This window comes from Drosophila hydei, unplaced genomic scaffold (assembly GCF_003285905.1).
Source record: "Drosophila hydei strain 15085-1641.00,03,60 unplaced genomic scaffold, DhydRS2 tig00008119-arrow-pilon, whole genome shotgun sequence".
In the NCBI taxonomy this organism is placed as follows: Eukaryota; Metazoa; Arthropoda; class Insecta; order Diptera; family Drosophilidae; genus Drosophila; species Drosophila hydei.
Window position 1 is genome coordinate 1,638,154 of NW_022045830.1, and position 20,145 is coordinate 1,658,298.

Sequence of the window (20,145 nt, forward strand, 5' to 3'; positions counted from 1 at the left end):
AAATTCCAATTAGCGTGTTCTAGTTGCTAGAGTATCACGCTGCAAAATTGTCGACAAGTTCCAATTTTCTCTTTTCACTAATTGGCATAACTTTACCTTTAGCTAATTTAATTTTCGTAATGTCTGCTGTTCCAAGTGAACTTTGCAATTAAAAGAAATCATTTTAGAGTTTTCTGGTACATAAAAAAAAGGTTTCCCCTCTCTACTCTTTAGTCGTTAAGTTTTATAGCCTCAGCCTGTGCCAGCAATCGGCTTTATTTATCTGGCTGATGCGCATTCGACTGCATTTACGACCTTGAGCTGCAGCAAGGTGTATTTGGCCAATGTAATTCTCGCATAGGATATGTGCAGGCCATTAGCTACGCCTACTTGAATGCTCGCATGGCCGTGTGGGGCCCGAGAGCCATTATTGTTATCTTGTATCGTGTGTACATCCGCATTAATTGTTCCTGGACCACAGCTTCATTATGATGCTGGCCAGCCTCTCAGTCCCGGCTTTGTTGTTCTTATCAGTGCCACTCTCGCTCTCTCTCTCTCTGTCTCTGGCTCGAAAATTGTCTCTTGTAACAGTCTCATATTCAGCACGTATTCAGCAGACGCCCTAATGCCGCTCTCTTCGCCTCGCTCTCACGCGTGCGCAGTGGCAAAAGCTGTTCCTCTCTTCATGCTTAAGCACTTATGTTGATACGATGAAACTTGTGATTTAGTTGAAGTCTGACTTAAGATTATATCTAATAGATATTGTTCACAATTTGTACCCCAATTATGATATGCATGAAAGGTACAACTGAATATAAAACTCACTTTGAATATAGAGAGTTATTACAGTCAAATAGAGAGAGTTCATGACTTATGTACGTGAGAGCATGATATAATGTCAACATAATAAGACTAAAATTTATTTTAATGAGGTTTTTAGCCTTTGAACTTATTGCTGCAGTGTTTAAACAATAAATCTATGTACGTGACAATATCCAGTTATGTAAATGGGAGATAAAATCCGATAATTAAACGTGCTCTATTTAACATATGATTTAATGGAATGCTTACCGATTCAGTAAAGCGTTCCCACGGTGAAATTTGTCATGAAAATTAAACTTTCTTTATAAAGAGACTTTATTTGATGTTTAATCAAATGCCTAAGATCGAAGTTAGTGAAGAAAAATAAACTCTCAAAGAAAGAGTTATACGATGTGCACACGATGAACTGTCCCTTGGTAAGTTGTTTTCCAAATCAATCATAAATAAAGAGTAGAATATTATTTTCAATATCATCTTGCTGTTTTTATTTGCTTGAACACAATACTACATATAACTAACTAGTTGATGTTAGGCGTTGTTTAAGAGAGAGAAAATGTTGATTTATAATTTTGCTTCTGTTCTTTTTCTTAATTTTTTTCTTGGTACAAACATTTGATACAAATATTCGGTAGTTGATTGACTGAATGATGGATGTTATCAATAATACAATATAAATAATTTAAGGCATATGTAAGCATAATTGCAAAGTTAATGATGCTAAGGCTAGAGAATATGTATGCTACATCATATGGCAATTGGGTTTTGTTGTTATGTGGAATGTTTAAATAAGAGTAAGAGCCTATCATTTGCTACATATTAGTGGACAGTTAGAGTAGTAGAAATAGTCTGCTGGGAAACTGGGAGTCGAAGATGGTTCTAATGACACTACATAGTAGTTATTACTGGGCGGGTGAGCTAATACATTCTGCGGCATATTGGTTGCATGGCAGTGCTGGGTAGTGAGAGTAGGTGAGGCAGTAGATAGTAGTCGAGTATCTACGACATCTGTCTTCTAGCCGCGCCAACTCAAAAGGCTCCAGCCACGACTCGGCTTTGGTGTGCTGGCTGCATTCTCGGCCTCTGGTGCCGCTGCCGCTGCCGCTGCCGCTGCCGCTGCCGCTGCCGCATCCTGTTGCTGCTGCTCGCTCGGATTCTGATCTATATAGGTGCGTAGAATGGTATGCTTCTGTACGGACTTCTGAAATTCCGCTGCACTTGGACGATATGCCTCGAGCTTGTGATGATACCTGCCGGAAAGCTGTTGATTCCTCTCTGTGGTATAGGCCTGGCTACTGCCACGCGCCTTGGTGCCAAAGGAGCTGCCGCCGGACGTCGTCGATGCTGCTGGCGCTGCCTGTTTAGGGAATTGGGAGGAGGAGGAGTGGGTAAATTGTTGATTGGGATTATTTTGGTTTCGGTTGCTGTTGCTCTGTTTGCTGTTTGCTAATAGGCTCTTGTTAATGTTGTTAGTCGGCTTGTTGTTGTTGTTGCTGTTGCTGTTGCTAGCTGAAGAACTGTAGCTGTATTCATACGTTTCAATTGTGTTGCCGCCATAGACGCTGTTCGTTGCCGCGGGCGCAGCACCTGGCGCCGCGCAGAGTCCTTGATACCGTGCCGATGGCTTCATGCCATACGTGGCGCATGATGGCTTGCCCACTTCATAGGGATTGTAGCCAACAACGTTGCCACTGCGAGTAGAAAGAGAGCTCAATTAGCGCTTGATCCTATTATAGTTTGCTATTGCTATGTGCTGCTTACCCTGGTCCATAGTTGCACACGTAGAGCTTGTTGTACTTGACGTTATCTTTGTACTCGGCAAAGCCACAGCCCACCAGGCTGGTCTCGCCCCACACCAGCTGGGAGTAGTGGCCCGTCTTGGGCGACCAGGCATCGCCGAACGAATACTTTTGCACCTCATTGAACCAGTTCTGAATGCGCGACGGAAAATCACCATCGTCCGCATCCAGCGGTACAGTGCTCCATATGACAGCCAGATTCTGGCCCATGGTAAAGCGATCTAGTGGAAAGATCAAGCAAATGGACATTTGTAAGTAAACCAGATCTTGAGGGCTTCAGAGTTATTGTGGGTGCGGTATGGTCTAGGCATGCTCAGTTAGTTTTAGTGTTTTATAGCAGATGATAACCGGTGCACCAGATGTATATTGATGATACTTTACCAAGGCCTTCTGGCCGAGTGCATGCAAATCACAAAAACCAGCTGCCGGCTGTCGTATTGCCGGCATAGTTCGAACTTCACCATATGGACGATTGCGAGCATGCAGTTAGTTAGGGACAACTTACTTATTGTGCGGTGCGGATCGTGTCGGAACTGGCAATTGTCGGCCCATTGTTGGGCGCGGGCGGCCAGCTCGTCGTCCCAGACGATCTCGCGCATATTCTCGGCGCCCGGCTGGCCCGGATAGCGGCCGGTGGCAACGAGTTGCCTGAGGCGATTGTGTTCCTGCAAGATGATTGATCTCTCCTCGGTGCTGATGCCCGATGCTGAAACGATCGAATCGAGATTAGCATAAGCTCAGATATATCTTTGCATGTATATTAATGTATTTTAGAATATGTATGCGATTGGGGACATGCTATCATTTCTATTTTTGGCTTTTTTTCTATCCCAAATCGAAACGCTTAAAATAAAAAGTTTTTTTTTGCTTCTTTCGTGATTTTATTATGCGTGTGTGTCGCTATTGGGCTTTTGTGTCGACTTGGCTTAATGATGCTCTGCCAAACTGCCAGCCGGTTTCCAGCTCGTTCAAACTTCATTCAAGTTTCGCTGAAGCTTTTACCGAAATGCTCAAAATTTAAATGAGCCGCACTGTAATAGTTTATATAACTACGTTTATAGGCATCAAATCGTTCCATTTAAAGTGTTTGCAAATAATTTCGAAATGAATGATTCGCCTTAGTTTTGATTCGCCTCAAATGCCAACCGGTTCGAATTAGAACACGTCTTGGAATAAAACCAAAAAATAGCAAAACCCAAGACGTTATAAATGTATATATGAAAAAAAAGTCAATAAACATTTAAAAGTCGATGCGGCGCGTGCTGCTCAAAGGCGTCAATTAAAAATCCAACTTTTGCCCATTAGCCAATTTTTTATGAATTTTGTTTTCGAGATGTTTTTTTCCCTCTCAATGGCGCCTGACTCCACTGACTCACGACTCATTGGTGTGAAGTGTGTCAGCAGCAGACAAATTGGCTTCAATTTGGCTTTTTTAAATTTGAAACAAAACTTACTTTCAAGTAGATCATATTACGAACCTAAATTTATAAGCCGCTGCAATGAGCTGATCGCGGAGTCTGTGTGGAGAGCAACGACTAAATTGCCGCAGGGTGTTAATTAGGCGAACCAGCGGCCAGTGTACGTGAGCCTCATATAAGCCATATAGACGATTTATTTATATATGTATAAATATGAATTTCGTGCAGGAAAAACCAAGCGCTGGTCCTTGCCTGGACTTTTGGGGCGTGTTCAGTTGATGCAGCCGCATTTCATTTAAATAATTACGCGCGCTTAATAATTTTTAATAATTATAATAATGGCCAGAGCGAGCGAGATCTGGCGATGGACGCTGATTGCTCCGCCGAGACGTGAGCGCATTTAACAAGCGAACTCCTTCTGCCGCTGCCACGGCCATGGCATTGCCAGCTGCCGGTCAAGTGCAGCAAACGTGCTTCAGCTTCACTCAGACAACTTGACGCGACCAACAACAACAACGGCAGCTATAGAACAAATAAATTTACAGCTACGCTTAGCTGATGCTCGCACAAATATGGGTCTAGATGTCAATAGAGCTAGCCGAATCGCTTGTTCGCATTTGCTCGAACATCGAAGCTGCTGAGCTGGAAGTTTTTTTAGTAAGTGTGTTTTATGTATGTTTATTGTTGTTGTTGTTGTTGTTGTTGTTGTTGGTATTGTTGCTGCTGTGTGTTTTTGTCAAGGTTAGTGCCGCTGACTAAAAATAGCAGTGAGCGAGCGGCTCTTGCAGAACCCGTCGAGCTTCAAACTCAACCGCAGCTGTCAAATTAAAGACGTGTTAGTGTTATGCTATATATATATATATATATACATACACATATCGACAAAGTACATTTACATAAATATCAGTTGGCAGGCATTGAGACGAACCGGTACGTAAATCAACGCACAACATTGTCTCTCGCTCGCAGCCTCTGTGCTTTAAGTCAATATGCATCAATCACAGTGCAACGGGCGCTATGCAAATTTTGTGAACTACCTTCGCTGACAAATTGCGCATAAAGCTGTCGATCGATCGATCGATTTCCGCAAGGGGCTGCCACATTTACATATTCTTAGTGGAGTTAATAAGAAAAAAACATAAAAAGTAAATACGAAATATAATGTTGACAACGAAACGTCAACAGCTACCACAAAACAAAAGACTTAAGCAACGAACTGCAGCTCCAGCTACAGCTCGAGCGGCCAGCAAATGCCAACAATATGTTAACAAGTGCTTAACTGGCAGCTCGCGTTGACTTCACCTTGAAGCTGCCTGCCTGGGAAGCAACCGGGCGATGCTGCCAACAAAAAGGAGACGCCGAAGAGCAGCATCCTCTGACGCATTCAGCTGCAGCTTAATACACATAGTTATGCTTTATGTTGGCCGCAACATGTTTTGTTTTCATTTATCATTTACTGATTATCGCCCAGCGACTCTTGTTCGTTGTTCGTTGAGGTAGTTGTCGTTGTCGTTGTCGTTGTTGCTGTCGTTGTTGCTGTTGCTCTTGCCTGCGCATCTACATATTTAATTACATTATTAGCACGGCGTCGCTTTGATTGATGCCGCGCAGCTAAACGTTTCTTCCGCAGAGTCGAACTGTAAATTCTTGTATTATAATTACAGATTTGCTTTTCCCGTGTCCCATTGTTCGGGAGTTCGGGATTGAAGCTCATAAAAAGCAAACATTAATCAACATCACGCACACGCGCACTATAAAAACTTTGATTTTTATTACGAACAAAATAACAAAAACAAAAATAAAAACAAATACAGAAAACAAACAATAACAACTGGAATTTGTTTTGGGCTTCTGTTAACAAAAGGCGGCGCCTGCGTGTGCAGAACACAAAAAGCGTCAATAGAATTGTTTGGCAAGTGTTTGGTTTTTTTTTATTTTAATTAATTCTCTTCTTTTTTTTTGGTTTTTCGTTGATCCACTTAACACGCCCCAATAAATTAAATGTGTTTTTTTCGTTACTCACTGGCAGGTGCTTGAGTACAGCGAAGTGTCTAATTTGGAGTAAGACATTCAATTAACAAGCAAATTACCTTCACGCGGCTTTAGCAGTTCAATGAGCTGCCAGAACTCGCTGCTGAGCCGTTTCATAATTATGTTATTTGATAATAATCATGCGGAATGTTAATGAATCGGATTGAATCAAATATTATATTTGCCAGGTTGATTGGCCTTTGATTAACTGAACTCTGAAGCAGCTACTAAGCATTTATAGTTTCTCGTTATATTTTAAAGATTATATAAACTGGAAATGCGAACAGGTTTTGTTTTAGTTTTTGTTTTATTTTAATTTGGGAAGCACAACACTGAAGTATTAGCTATACACTTTATGTAATAAGGCGCCATTTCGCGTCATGTTCAGTTGCTAAGCGCGCAAGCGCACGAGCACCTAAGCTGTCTAGCTTGAAAGTTCTCGAGCACACCTCGCAGCTGCAGGCTATAAGTGCGGCTGTGGCTTTCGCTAAATGCAAACTAAACAAAACATGGGTTTGGCAAATATTTACTGAAATTCCTTAGGCACTTTTCGCTTTTGACTTCTTTTCATTCATAAAACAAATGACAGAAACGTGCCTCCAATGTGCGCAAATAAAATGAAAAATTTGCAAAGCACAACTAAAAAAGCCAAATGCGAAATGCAAAATGCAAAACACAAAAGTTATTGGCTTAAAAGTCGTATAGTTTGAGTGGAAATAAAAACGTATTCGTGCATGCCGAACAGGCGTTTGCTATAATTTTGCTCTAGGTCTATTCTCGGATCATTTTAATGCCCCAACTCAGTCAGTTCGCATACAAATGAGTCGACAGCCAAGTCGGGAAGTCTGAATTGGGGCTGGTCAGCGCTACTTACCGATTAGCTTGCCATGGCAGGCAAATGCCGCTCCACAGGAGATCAGCATCAGGGCCAGAGGTAGTAGAGCGTTGCGCTGCATCATTTTATATATTTGATTTGATAATTTAGTTAAGCACTTGGCACTTGATTAAACACTGTTGAATATAAGCTCTTCGCTGGCGACAGTCTTACATTCAATGCTTGCACTTTAGATTTAGATGTTTCCTTTTTTGATTTTAAATTTAAATTTTCAATTTCAATCACACGCGATGCCGGGCAGGCCTGCCAAAAGATCTGTGTGTGTGTGTGTCCAAAAAACCGAGCAAAAAAAGCGTCACGAAATATTGCCGACGACTCCAACTCCACTCTCGTGCGTGCAGCTAGACTTGAAGGCGTCGTCTGTTTGATTGGACGCTGGGCGACGCTGACGTTTATATACCAAGAGCAAAGGCAGCGAACAGTTACGGCGACAGCGACGGCAGCTGCGACTGCGACTGCGGCAGCGCCAGCGCCAGCGACAGCAACGGCGACGGCAACAGAGATAACAGCGGACACAAAAGAAGCTGCCGATCAACCTGTCGCCGCGCCGGGTGAGAGCGAGCAGATGCGCGGACTGCGCAGCCGGCCATCAGCTGAAACGAAATCAGTTTTTTATAATTCTTCTAATACATGAAAGAATTATATATATTAATACTGTTATTTATATTAATTTCTATTCAGCTAATAATATACGACTTTTCCAATTTAAAGCATATTTATATTATGCTCTTTCCAGTGGCCGTTAACAGCCGCAACATGCTGTTAACATAACATGTTGCTAAGGCTTAGCTCAATATCGCTGTTATAACTCATACGTGACTGTATGTTGCTGGCAACATGTTCGCAACATACCATGTGCGTAATATGAGATGTTGCTGCAATATGCTATTAGCATGGAATGTTGCTAAGGCTGACTGGTCGAGTGCTTAGCGATTCGTAACATAGAATATTAATACACGCAACATGTTCTCAACGATTTTTGCAGCTAGAATTAGCTGGATTATATATATTTTGAGAGAAAGACTTTCAATTTACTTTATTTTATATATTATTGATGAAACAACTAAGCATTTTTTTATTTTAAGTATATAAGGTATAAAGGATGTCATGTATATTTATTTAAAAATTTATTCTTGCTCTGTAAAATACACAAATTGTTAAAAACAATGCCTTTCATGCGAACGTCATAAAACCTTGCCGTTTTAAATTTACATTGAGAGCAGTTTATGTGACACCGCAGATTCGATTCAATTTAAACCCTCTTTGTTGCATCAAGCTATCACGCTTCTTAAATCTCTTTCAAGTCGGATATATGCATTTAGCAACAGCTGTAATTTATAATTTCATCAGCATCAGAGAGCTGCAGTTATCAGAAAGATCTGGTATGAATGAAACTATGTAAACTAGATACATAAACCATATCCACAATTTAATAATAAATAATAATAAATAAAAACATTTAAAATGTAAAATATAAAGTAATTTACATAAATATTTAACTGAATTAAAATATACTTTAAATATGGCGAGTTGCTGTTGCCCTTTTGCTCTCGAAAATGATTGTGTTCTTTAATAATTGCCGGCGAAAGACATTGATTGAACTTTATGTTGATCGGAAGACGGGATAGGGACTGCGAGCAGCAGCAGTTCTGGCTGGTTGGGGCAACAATCACTTGAGCCGTTGCCGTTGCCGTTGCACAATTGGGGCGTGGCACTTGGGTAGCGCTGAGCAAAAGTTAAAGGGGCAGTGCAGTGCCTGCGGGCAGGAGCTTCGATCATTTCGCGTATCATTAAAAGCCAATAAAAACACCCAATTAAATATCAAAAAATAAAACAACAAAAAGAAGAGAGAATCGAAGCAGCGAACCAATTCCCAATTGAGCCTTTCACCAGGGCTAAAAACTGAAAAAGGAACCCACAAATATACCGATATATAGATATATATGCATATATGTATATATGTGTGAGGTGTACAACATGGTCAGATATATGCTCATAAAATTGGAGCAGAATCGCGTTTCCGCTTTAGCAGATTTTCGCGCCGGGGCGACACGGCTTCTTGCCAAAATAATTACGCGTACAAAGCCATTAACAAGTACAAACGATTGCGCCGGCTACCACGTTGGCCCGATCTTGGCCAAGTTGCCAACTGGTTTCCTCGCCCAGAATGCCACACATGATGTCTGCTTGACTGGCAACAGGAGGGCAGCACTCAGGTGGCAGCTGGCAGGTGGCAGGGGCAGAGTTGGGGATGGGGCCAGAAGCAGGCGCAGTCAGTGACGTCTCAGCTGCACTTCTGATTTATTTTATTTCACAAAAAGCAACATAAATATTAAAAAAAAATTATGCGCTACAAAAATATGAAATAAACATGTGTACTATATATGTGTGTGTGGTGTAGTGGATGCTTCTTCTTCTTCATTTTTTATGTTTTTATGTGTACTTCTTCTGTTTTATTTTTTGCCTTTTTGTATTGCTTTTTGCAACTTGTTGTACGCGTTGTTTTCGAATGCTAGTTTACATTTCCTACTTAGCCATCCACTTCATTACGTTTTATTTGCGCTTAAACAATACACACTGGCACACACACACACAGCTGCAGCTGAAATTTAAACAAACATTATTGACCTTCAATGAAGGCGGCTGTCCAGTCTCAGTCTCAGCATCAGCCTCAGCTACCCAGCCCATATGCCATTCAATTCGTTTCGATTCGATTCTGAGCATTTTGCATTGGTGTCCGTAGCTGTGTGCCTGCGTGTTGCTGCGTACATTTAAACGCATGTTCGGCAAAAAGAGTGTAAAATAAAAAAAGAACCGCAATAAGCAGATAGCCAGCAGCTCATTTAGCTCAGCATCTGGCTGTTATCGCCTGTTGTTGTTTTATGAGTCAATTTAATGTCTTTGTTGCGAGCAACGCGTGCTGCTTTGTACAATTTGTATTCAGCTGCCACCCACTAGCGGCACTCAGCACTCACTCACTCACTCATTCATTGATTCATCTTAACGGAAGCGAACATAAAGAGAAAACTTGTTCGCACAGCCATCCTGATAATATGCATTCAAAAAAGCTAACACTTCCATAGAAATTGTCTGCATAACATTAAGATATTACAGATATATATATATACCATATATACAATGAAGAGAAGTTGACTCATGGCACACAACTTGTTAAGTTCATGTTCTGCTTAACAATTAAGTAAACATATTTGTCTGTCGACCCAGTTCAGTTGTGTCGCAATTCAGTTCAATGTGCCTGCCATCAGATACTCTATCTGGAAGGTCGACACAACATTTCCATTTTGTTGTTACATTAACTAGACGAGCTCGTTTGCCTTGCTGATAATTTCTCTAATCGGGCAATTTGTTTAGTGCAATATATTTGCGCACTTTTGTCAACATATTGCGGAACTATCTTTATACATCAAATATATATATATGTATTCATATGTGTGTGTGTGTGTGTGTCTGTACGTGTGTGTCTGTGCTTAACGTTCGGTCATTTATCAGCAATTGCAGTGCTTGTGGTGCTGCGGGGGCGGATCGGTCGATCGGCCACATCAGTGCCACTCAAATATGTTGGTGCATCCTTGTTGCCCGCTGCGCTTCCGTCGCCTCATCAATCTTTTAGCAAATGTGCAACTGCCACGCCCAGTTGCAACTGTCTGCCTGCGTTTCAGAGATGCGCAAACAATAAAAATATTAACATTTTAATAAAAACGAATTCGTTTACAATTTGTCACGGCTTGTGCAAGACAATGAATAAATTGAATGCACAATGAGACAAATTAAAAATATTTTTATATACATATATATATATACATATATATATAAATATAAATATAAATAAAATAAAAACAATATTGTTGAAATCCAATTAATAAATACAAAAAGGCATAAAATTAAATCATTCGCAAACAAGACAATTTTAAACATAAAAAAATATTTTTAAATAGCTTTAAAATATAAAATATAAAAGTTATAAGAAATCATATATGTATATATAAAATAAATAAAAAATCCATTAAAATATGTATAATAAATGCAATATATATATGTACTTATATTTAAATAAAATCAAAATTTATTTGCAAAAATAAAATCAAAATTTATGTTTGCCAGAAATAAAATGTATAAAATTGTATATAAAATGTGCAGCACAATTAAAATTCTATTTATTTAATTTAAAAAATATATATATTGTTCTATAAAATTAAATTGTATTATATACACATAATTTGTTACACAGAAAAGACATAAACTTCACTTTCAGCCTCAATTTGTTTAACAATTTAATTTTGTATACGTTTTTTCACTAATAATCTTATTACAACTTTATTTACTTATAAATTACAATAGTATTTATTTTAAGGTAATATTTATTTTTATATAATATAGAAACTTTAAATACTTTTCAGCAGCTGTTTTCAAATCCCCTATTTCCGTTCATAGTTTAGTTCGTACCTAAATTGCAATATAATCTTTAAGCCGGTTTACTTCCACTTTGCTTCACAAAACTGTTTAAAAAAGTTATAAATAATTTAAATAAATATTTAATAACGCTGATTCGATTATATAGCGAATCGCTCTAAAAGAGCATTTATACAGAAGATTATTAGCAACTAAGACTGTTATTATCTATAAATAAGTTTGTTTTCGAATATTTCATTGAAGACTTAATCAAGTATGTATATTGAGGAGACTCTATAATTGGCTTAAGACATCATTTGTGAATAAGGAAATAAATTAAATAACATATGTGTACGAACAATTATAAATGAAAGGCACAACAGTAACCAGCATAGGTTCGATATGTTAATCGAGCCTCTAATTCGACTATAAGTCACGGCTAACAATGCGAATGCTATGTAAATGCGGCTCATCTCCATCTCCATTTCATGCGATGACAAAACACTTCCATAACATTTCAATCTATGCACTTGACGGCTGTGCGATGCCGGCGCGAATGTTATTAAATATTATTAATTGCAATTGAGACTCGTTGCGGCAACAACAATTTGACAGCAACATAATTAAAATGTCATATACAGTTGTTGGTGTAGTTGTTGTTGTTGTTGTTGTTGTTGTTGTTGTAGTCGTTGGAGTTGTTTTCTTATAGAGAACATGCGCGTGAGACTGGCCCATTAAACAAATGTAACCGATTTCGAATTCAATTCAAAAACTGTCTACAGCTACCTATATGGAATATCAATATGCCAGTTATAAATAGCCAAACGAGTGCAATAAAATTTCTACTCAACTGGGGCTGCCTCACACTCACAAACAAACATGAATTGAAAAAAATTAAAGATATAAAATATAAAATAAAATAAAACATCTTCTAAGCCATGTCGAACATGTTTTGGTTCAAACGCATGAATGAAATATCCATAAAGAAGTTAAATTTTCATTAGAGAAACGGTTTGATTCTTATGCTAAACTGATTCATATGCTGATCAATCTGCGCATGATATATGCACGCGCACACACACGCACAAACGCACACACGCACACGCGCTCTTTAGAAGTTAGCATATTGATTTTTGCTGATATGGATGCTGTTTGTCTGGGCCTGGTTACCTTTTATGCTCTGCACTTATTAGAAAGTGGGTAGGCAGAGTTTTATAGTGAATTTGACATATATATATAATGAATTTGAATATATTTACATACATGCATATGTATATATTCCTCATCAAGAACAAAAGCTGATGCAATCTAGACTCACCTATCTATTTGCTTAGATATGCATATTTAAAATATATAGATCTAGAATCGATAGAGAAAGAGCCTAGAGAGAGAATCGACAAATTTATTACCTTCACAATAAATTTGTCTATCTTATCGATAACATATTACTATCGATCATTTTCGATGCTCATTTCAGCTGGCATCTAGCTTACATTTGTCTGCAGTTCAAGCACTTGCTGAGTATCTGTCAGTCGTTCATTGCTGACCTAGGTAGTCAATATGCTGTTTGAACTTGTGCCGGCACAGAAATCGAAACTCAATAGTGAAACATCGCAACATCGGACACATGCGCAAAGCACACACCTTCATTAATTCGCTTTTTGGTAGCCAAGTGATTTTCATTAAAAAGCCGTCAGCGTACAATAAATTTTGAGCCGTTTTTTTTGTATCTTGTTTATTTTTTATTTTTTGCTTTTTTATATCATCATTTTTTGCGCCTTGCTGTGCGCCTTGTTTTTGGCTGGCTCTCGTAGTTGGCTTCATTATGGAGGCGATCGCTGAATGTATTTATTTAGCACGGCGACAGGCGACAGAACATAATTCCAATGCTCTTTATCGCGATTGAATACATATATTTATTTATATATATGCTGATTTTGAATGTGGCAATATTTGATTTATGTGAATTGTGCTGCATGTTGTGCTTGTTATCTGTATCAGCGCGCATTTGAAGTATCAAGAGACAGAGTTGAAGAACAGCTTAATCAAAGCTGATGTTTTGCTCACGCATAATTTATCAACTGCTGTCAGCCGGAAAAGATAAACAAGCACAGCCATAATATATAAGGCCCAATACAATGTGCTCAAATTAACAAACTATTATTATTAGCTGGCTCACTAACGGTTCCCGGTCGACGCGCTCGTGGTGGTCCCCACATCCACTGCTTGTCGACACGCTCGACAGTCGTTCGCCTTGAGAGGGGCCTGCTTGATTCAACTGCCACTGTTCCATTTGATATCATAATCACACTGATATACAACATACTTAAGCCCAAATTTATATACATCTACAAAATAGTTGTTATCTAGGTGACTTATCTAGTCGATTGTTAGTCAGATTTTACAGATAGGTACAGAACATAATAATGTACTAAAGGCCACGCTTGGCGGAGCTTGAGCTCTGCGGAAGTTTCAGCCAAAGTCTAAACTATTTTAATACACATCAAATCATAGCACTTGTCTGACATGACTTGACGGCCAAAGACCGAAGCTCAGATACACTTCTTTTAACATGTGACTTAAACTTATGCAGAGACTCAGCTCATAATATAGAGAAGATAAAATAATTAATGCAAGAAAGCTGCTTAATCGGACCATTCAAAATTTTGATCATATTTTCAATTTCATTTCAACTTTTCAAATTTATTTATACATTTTTATTAAATCCAACAATTTGGGGGAATCGTAATTAAAATAAATATTTTATTAAGATTTTATGCTTTATTTTATAAATATATATACATATAAATATAAATAGCTTATAGCTGGACTCACTTATTTGCTAATTTAATTTTTGTGCCTCAAAATACATTGTGTTGAGTTTAGTCTTAGGCTTAAAGCAATCAGCCATTGTCTTCGTATGTTCTCTATATTACTATTATTCAACATTGCACATTTCATTCATTATAGTGCTTCAGAGCATGAAAGAACTGTATCTTCTATCTGTATCTTCTACAGTTTTTTGGCAAGAACTACAAATTATGGCAAGTCGATTAGTGCCGAGCTCCATTTCCCCTTTAGGCTCTAGCTTATGCAGCTATGGGCTTGTCTCTAATTGAAAACTATCAATATTTAACTAAATTATGTTTATCTCGAGATGTTTATGCTATTAACTGAGCTCTTTCTTAATATTATTATTAATATTAAAAACAAAAAGAAATTTAGCGTGGTAATCTTAGAACATTTCCAATAGCCTTAAACCACTCGTGACAAACTGATTAACATAGCCGGTGAGGTTTCAGTCAACAACAAATATTGTGCTAAATTTCATAGTTTTTTTAGTGTTATTAATAACCAGCGCTGTGAACCGAAATGAATTGAACTACAAACTGTCTGCGAAACCAGTTCATCCATTGTTAAAAAAAAATGCAAAGCACCTGCTTGTCCAGTTAGTCTATCTAATATTACTAATATAATATAATAATATTACTACGGAGCGTCTGTTTGGGTACAATGTGATTTTGATTACGTATTACATATTAAAGATAATAGAGCACTAAAATATTTGTATGAACGGCGTCCAGATACTGCACGGTTATCTTTTTCGGAGGTATGTTTGCATCGCTTTACAGAATCCAACACAAGGAGTGAAACAACCAGGCCGAAGGCTGTTAAGTACAAGGCAGACAGAAATCTCTCGTTTGATTGAGTATTGAAAAACGGCAATGGAACTGCATCCACGTCAATAGTGCTGACAATGGGCACTGGCTTCCCGGCTGGGAGAAGGCGCACTCCTCTCACCCTAACCAACTGATTCTTACTCAAAGTTGGGGAAACGCTAAAACGCATATCATGTCCGAATTGCTTATGTCGCACTGCCGCCTGGTACCTGACCCAGGATTTATGTACATTTTTGTTCATATAACAAGTTTCTACGGGCGCTATTGCGCGATAGCGCGACCTTAACCGATTGTTATAGTGATCGCGTGAAGCTCGTTTATAGAGAACCCTGTATGCCTCGCAAACCTTGACAAACTCGTCAGAATCGTGCGTACCACTGTTGCCATCGGGGTGGTATTTCTTCGATAGCGCAAAGAACGCTTGCTTAATCTCCTTGCCGCTCGAATTCAGGGGCACCTTGAGTACATCGTAATAACTTCGAGAGTATGCCTGCAAATTGTGACCGTATATCGAATGATACGACGCCATGAAACGCACCGGAATGACCACGTTACTTTGCACACATTTCAGCATTTTCTATCTCGCTAGTTACTATTTTGCTATAATTTGAATATCGAAATGTGTCAATACTAAAGATTTAGTTTCCTTAGGACTTAATTTAAAACTTTTCTAGGTGTGGTGATACTGCTGTTCAACCGTGTGCATTTAAAAGTAACAATAATTTGTAATTCAAAAATTCCGACAATCGAACTGGAGTTGAGAGAAATTGAAAAGTAACTGATACCTGACCCTAAAAATCTTTCAACTGATTATTCGACATGAATTTGAAAAGTTTCTGCGTATCTATTTAAAAACCTATTAGCTGAGCTAGTCAACTGTTGTATGTACATAAACTTATCTGAGCATTTCTATAGTATCAGCATACAGATTCTTGATCAGCGCGACAAGCTGAGTCAACACAATGATATTTGCCTGCATTTGTGACCTGTCGAGCATCTGTCTGAAAACGTTGATCTCGAAAGCTATCATTACTACTACTTCTCTTACTACTACGTTTTTTCTCTAGTTCCATTTCCTTTATATATATAAACAAGGCTTAGAATGTGGTTCTTAGCGCATAGTTGAGTCACTAATACATGCAAAAAAATATGTTAAAATATTGCTCATTTCTATTTGGATGAAACTTGCACTCAGACAAATTCATTAGCCAAGCACATCTATAAGCTTAGTTACTTACTTACTAATATTCCACAGATTGGGGTCTATAGGTAGATAATGGAGTAGGCACAGCTGAGCTACAGGCGAGCCAGAGTATTTCTACTTGCTTTATCTTAGTAGATAACTAGAAGATATCTGCTAAACAGGCAGCTCCAACTAGAGCAGCAGACTAGACAGGGTATCTGACAATCAGACACTCCCAACAAGAACACCTCTACTTATTTAATCTAAATATTTATACCAGAAGACTAGTAACTCTAGTCGGGTATTTCCTAGTATAAAACCTTTACTTGCGCTGCCCAAGTATTTATACCTGAAGATTAGACTGGAGAGTCAGACACTCCCAACTAGAACATATCTATATTAAATAAGGATTCACAGTAGAAGACAAGATTGGATATCTGCTAATCGGTCACTGCTCGCTAGACCACACTTAACTGACCTTAACCTATATGTAGAGTAACAGTAGTGCCAAATAGGCTTACATATGGGGCAACAGACGATTTTTGTCAACGCCTCGACCCTGGCCAAGCCCGTAAAGTTAGCCTAATATTTAACTGCCATGCTGACCTTAAGCCAGGTGCCAACGAACTCGGCAATGAATCAAAATCAAATCCAGTCCAATTCTGAGCTTGTGTCGCACTCTATTTGGACAGGCCCAATAGACTTAATATTGACCCAGAAATACAAGATGCGTGGGCGGGGCGATACGAGGCGGGGTGACGTCGGTTCGTGGCGAGCTTGTGCGATAAACAATTCCATTGAACTTGGCTTTTACAGCGCCAATGAGCAATTGCTTTCGTAGTTACTGTCAAATAATATTTGCGAATCTTATTAACAAAACTTTTATTGAGCTGGCCGAAAAGCGTTGACAATTTCATGCGAATTTCAATGCCAGCAAAATATTTGCACAGCCGAACACAAAGTTGGACTGACGTATAAATTATAAATTTATCAAATTACTCATTATATTTACATTAAGCAACAATCTGCAGCTCATTCATGAAAACAACAAAGTCTTGGAGAGAAACCCAATTAGTGTGAACATAAATGAAATCCGAAATGAAAATATTTTATTGTTCATTAGAAAAGACATTTGGCATTTGATAGCTGCGAGATGTGTGTGTCTCAGAAGTTCGCTTGCTAATTGGTAAGAGCAAGCGAGTGGCTGTCTCTTTGTAGCGTAGCACATTTGACACCTTGGCTGAATTTGGTACCACTGTGCAGCGACTGTTTGCCATAAAGCATCAACTGATCATATTCAATATGTTAATTGATACTAAAAACTCTTAAGAGAAACACAAAACAACTCAGCGAATGAACAAAAAAGCTGGCATTTAAAAATTGAACAGTCCCCAAGCCCAAAAGCCCCGCACAAAAGCCTAGAGCCAGAGCCAGAGTCAGAGCCAGACCCAGACCCAGTTTTAGCCCAACACAAGCGCTTAGCGAAAGCCCTGACCAAAATGCAAAAAATAAGCAATAATAATTGGAAACAGGTTCTATTGTAGAACTAGCTGACAAGTTTCATAATATAAAGCCAATCCCAAGATATACGATATACGATATACGACAACTCTAGACTGGTTGTCTCCGCCGAACGCTGGCTCATTTATCTAAGTAAACATTAAATGATATTCAGCTAGTTTTTTTCTTTTCTTTTCTTTTCTTTTTCCTTTAGTTATACTCTCTCGGACTGACAAAGTTTCTATGGCAACATAATTGAGTCTATAAACCATATGTTTCCTTCATTCTCTGACTAGGCTTCAACAATCGAGTATTTGTGATAGACTATCTATGTATATATGGGCAGATCTGCAGAGTATATCAGATAGTTGCTGAAGAAATCTGTAGTCATAAATTTGGCCAAATAGTAAAGAAACATCATCAATCTAAAATTATTAAAAATATTTCTGCTTCCTCGCTCTTTTAAGTAACTATCTTAACCCAGCTAGGAAACTTCTTATGTCTAAAGAACTTAAAAAAGTCTTCTGTGTTCCTTTTCTTTTCTTTATATAGTAATATTAATAATAGTATAATAATAGCATAAAATTTAAGTAATACTTACAAGTTTTAATGCTTATTCTAACATATCTGATGCAGTCAAAGCTCCGCAATACGATTTCTTTGTCAGCTTCAATTCAAAACTTGCTTAAAATTGTGCATGGTGCAAAAACCACTTAAATTAATCAAACATTAATATTTTCGAATATCTTCAATAAGCGAGACAACATATAGCTTAGAGTGCTAAAACGGGTTAACAGTGATCCACCTGCAAGCCAGAGTAATTCATTTTGTACAGCAGCACAACCAAACACCCAATGGTCGAATATATATAATTGTGCCATCTATATAGTCAGTTACTTAACCGCTTTAGCTGTAAAACTGTACCAGCTACAGGCGGACATTCCATCAAATCAATAAACTCTTTGCACTTGAAGCACGAATATACAAATTATGAATTGACAAACCTAAGAACATTAAATTCATTATGTTTTTATGTGTGTATGTATATGTGTATCTATGTATTTATATTAGATATAAATTAGTATATCCGCCAGAGCATTTCATCTTCGGCGTTTCGATCTTAGCCGTGCCTTCGTCATTCGTTTAAGTTTTGTGATTCTTTTTTGTATTTTATTATTTTCATTTTGTCCGAAAGTCTTCTGCATTTGCTGACGGTCTGTCTGTCGGGTCTGTCATTAGATTTTAATGTTGGGTCAATGGACAGAGCTTGAGCTGGCTTGGCTCTGAGCGAGGGTTGGGGCGGGGAGCGCATAGTTTATCGATTCGATTTGCCTGGTCTTTAAGCAATTTGAATAATTCATGTGTCAAGTTGAAGGCTGGTTTATGCAGCCTTTCGCGTGTAAACAGCATCCAATTCAACATCTTAGATCGCTAGATTATCTTTTCGATTGTCGTTTCAATTAAAGCTGAAGCTGAAAGTGTGCAAAAACCGGCTAGGAACGGAAATACACTTGCCAAGAGCCGACAGTCTTGAAAACGATATGGAAACAAATATGAATCGTTTGTTAGTTGAAGTGTTTTTTTAATCAAGAAAATAGCATTTTTTATCAGTTTTTAGAGTGGCGCTACATGATTAGGAGTTTGTTTTATAGTTTAAGTGAAAGACGATTCGATTTGTGAGGGTGTCCAGCACGCTGCTCCCAACTCAATCAGCCTTCGTTCGCAAATTCGTTTAAGTCTATGCATATTGTATGCATATGTCCAGTTCTTATAGCCTATATAGCTTTGCTGCTTATTGTCTCTGGCAACCTGAGCTTAAGTCAAGGTACCACGTTGATCTCGCCTCCCGCTTGCTTCACCTCAAATTCAGACTTTGTGTTGCTTAGTTTTTTTCCTTTTCTTTCTTGGAAGTGTACGTTTTGGAAGTATTTCGTTTAGTTTGTGCAGCTACTTAGGGGTAAAGAGTTATTTGGATTGAAATCTTCACAGATAGTTGGGGCTAGACGTCGCTTAGGCGCTGATGAGCCAGGTCTTAAGGTAGACAAACGCCGAGGTGGCCACGTGTGTTAACTGCTGCGCAAATGCTGCAAGAGAAGATAGAAGAACATAAACTTTATTAGATACGCCAGGGATTAAGCTCTTTTATGTGCGGAAATAAAACGAACAACGACGGCCACTGCAATGCCAAGTAATTTACATTTACATTTTAAATGCCGACGACTGAGGCCCCTAATGGAAATGCATCCATTTAAAGCAACTCTTGCTAACCGGGCTGCCACGTCTACCAGGTCTACCCGGTCTACCAGAGCTCGGCCAGATTTTACGACTAACGAAATTGCGGACAGTAAAGCCGTGGCGAGAGTCCACATGAAATTGACAAATGTTCTGGCTTACAGAGGCACAGCTTCCACAAGTCAGGGGGTCAGAGCGA

At 38.6% G+C, this 20,145-nt stretch overlaps 2 protein-coding genes across 2 annotated transcripts; both read right to left on the bottom strand.

The window, feature by feature from the left end:
- Positions 1-1,379: 1,379 nt before the first annotated feature.
- On the bottom strand, positions 1,380-7,292 carry LOC111594507 (cysteine-rich venom protein Mr30). Its single transcript, XM_023307824.2, is given in 6 exon segments — positions 1,380-1,873; positions 1,876-1,926; positions 1,928-2,489; positions 2,560-2,818; positions 3,103-3,303; positions 6,921-7,292. Coding segments are annotated over 6 exon segments (1,218 nt in total). The 5' UTR covers positions 7,006-7,292; the 3' UTR covers positions 1,380-1,813.
- Positions 7,293-14,821: 7,529 nt separating this feature from the next.
- LOC111594549 lies at positions 14,822-15,807 on the bottom strand. Its single transcript, XM_023307902.2, has one exon. It carries the CDS (start codon positions 15,603-15,605, stop codon positions 14,877-14,879), a length of 729 nt encoding a protein of 242 aa, XP_023163670.2. The 5' UTR covers positions 15,606-15,807; the 3' UTR covers positions 14,822-14,876.
- Positions 15,808-20,145: the final 4,338 nt, after the last annotated feature.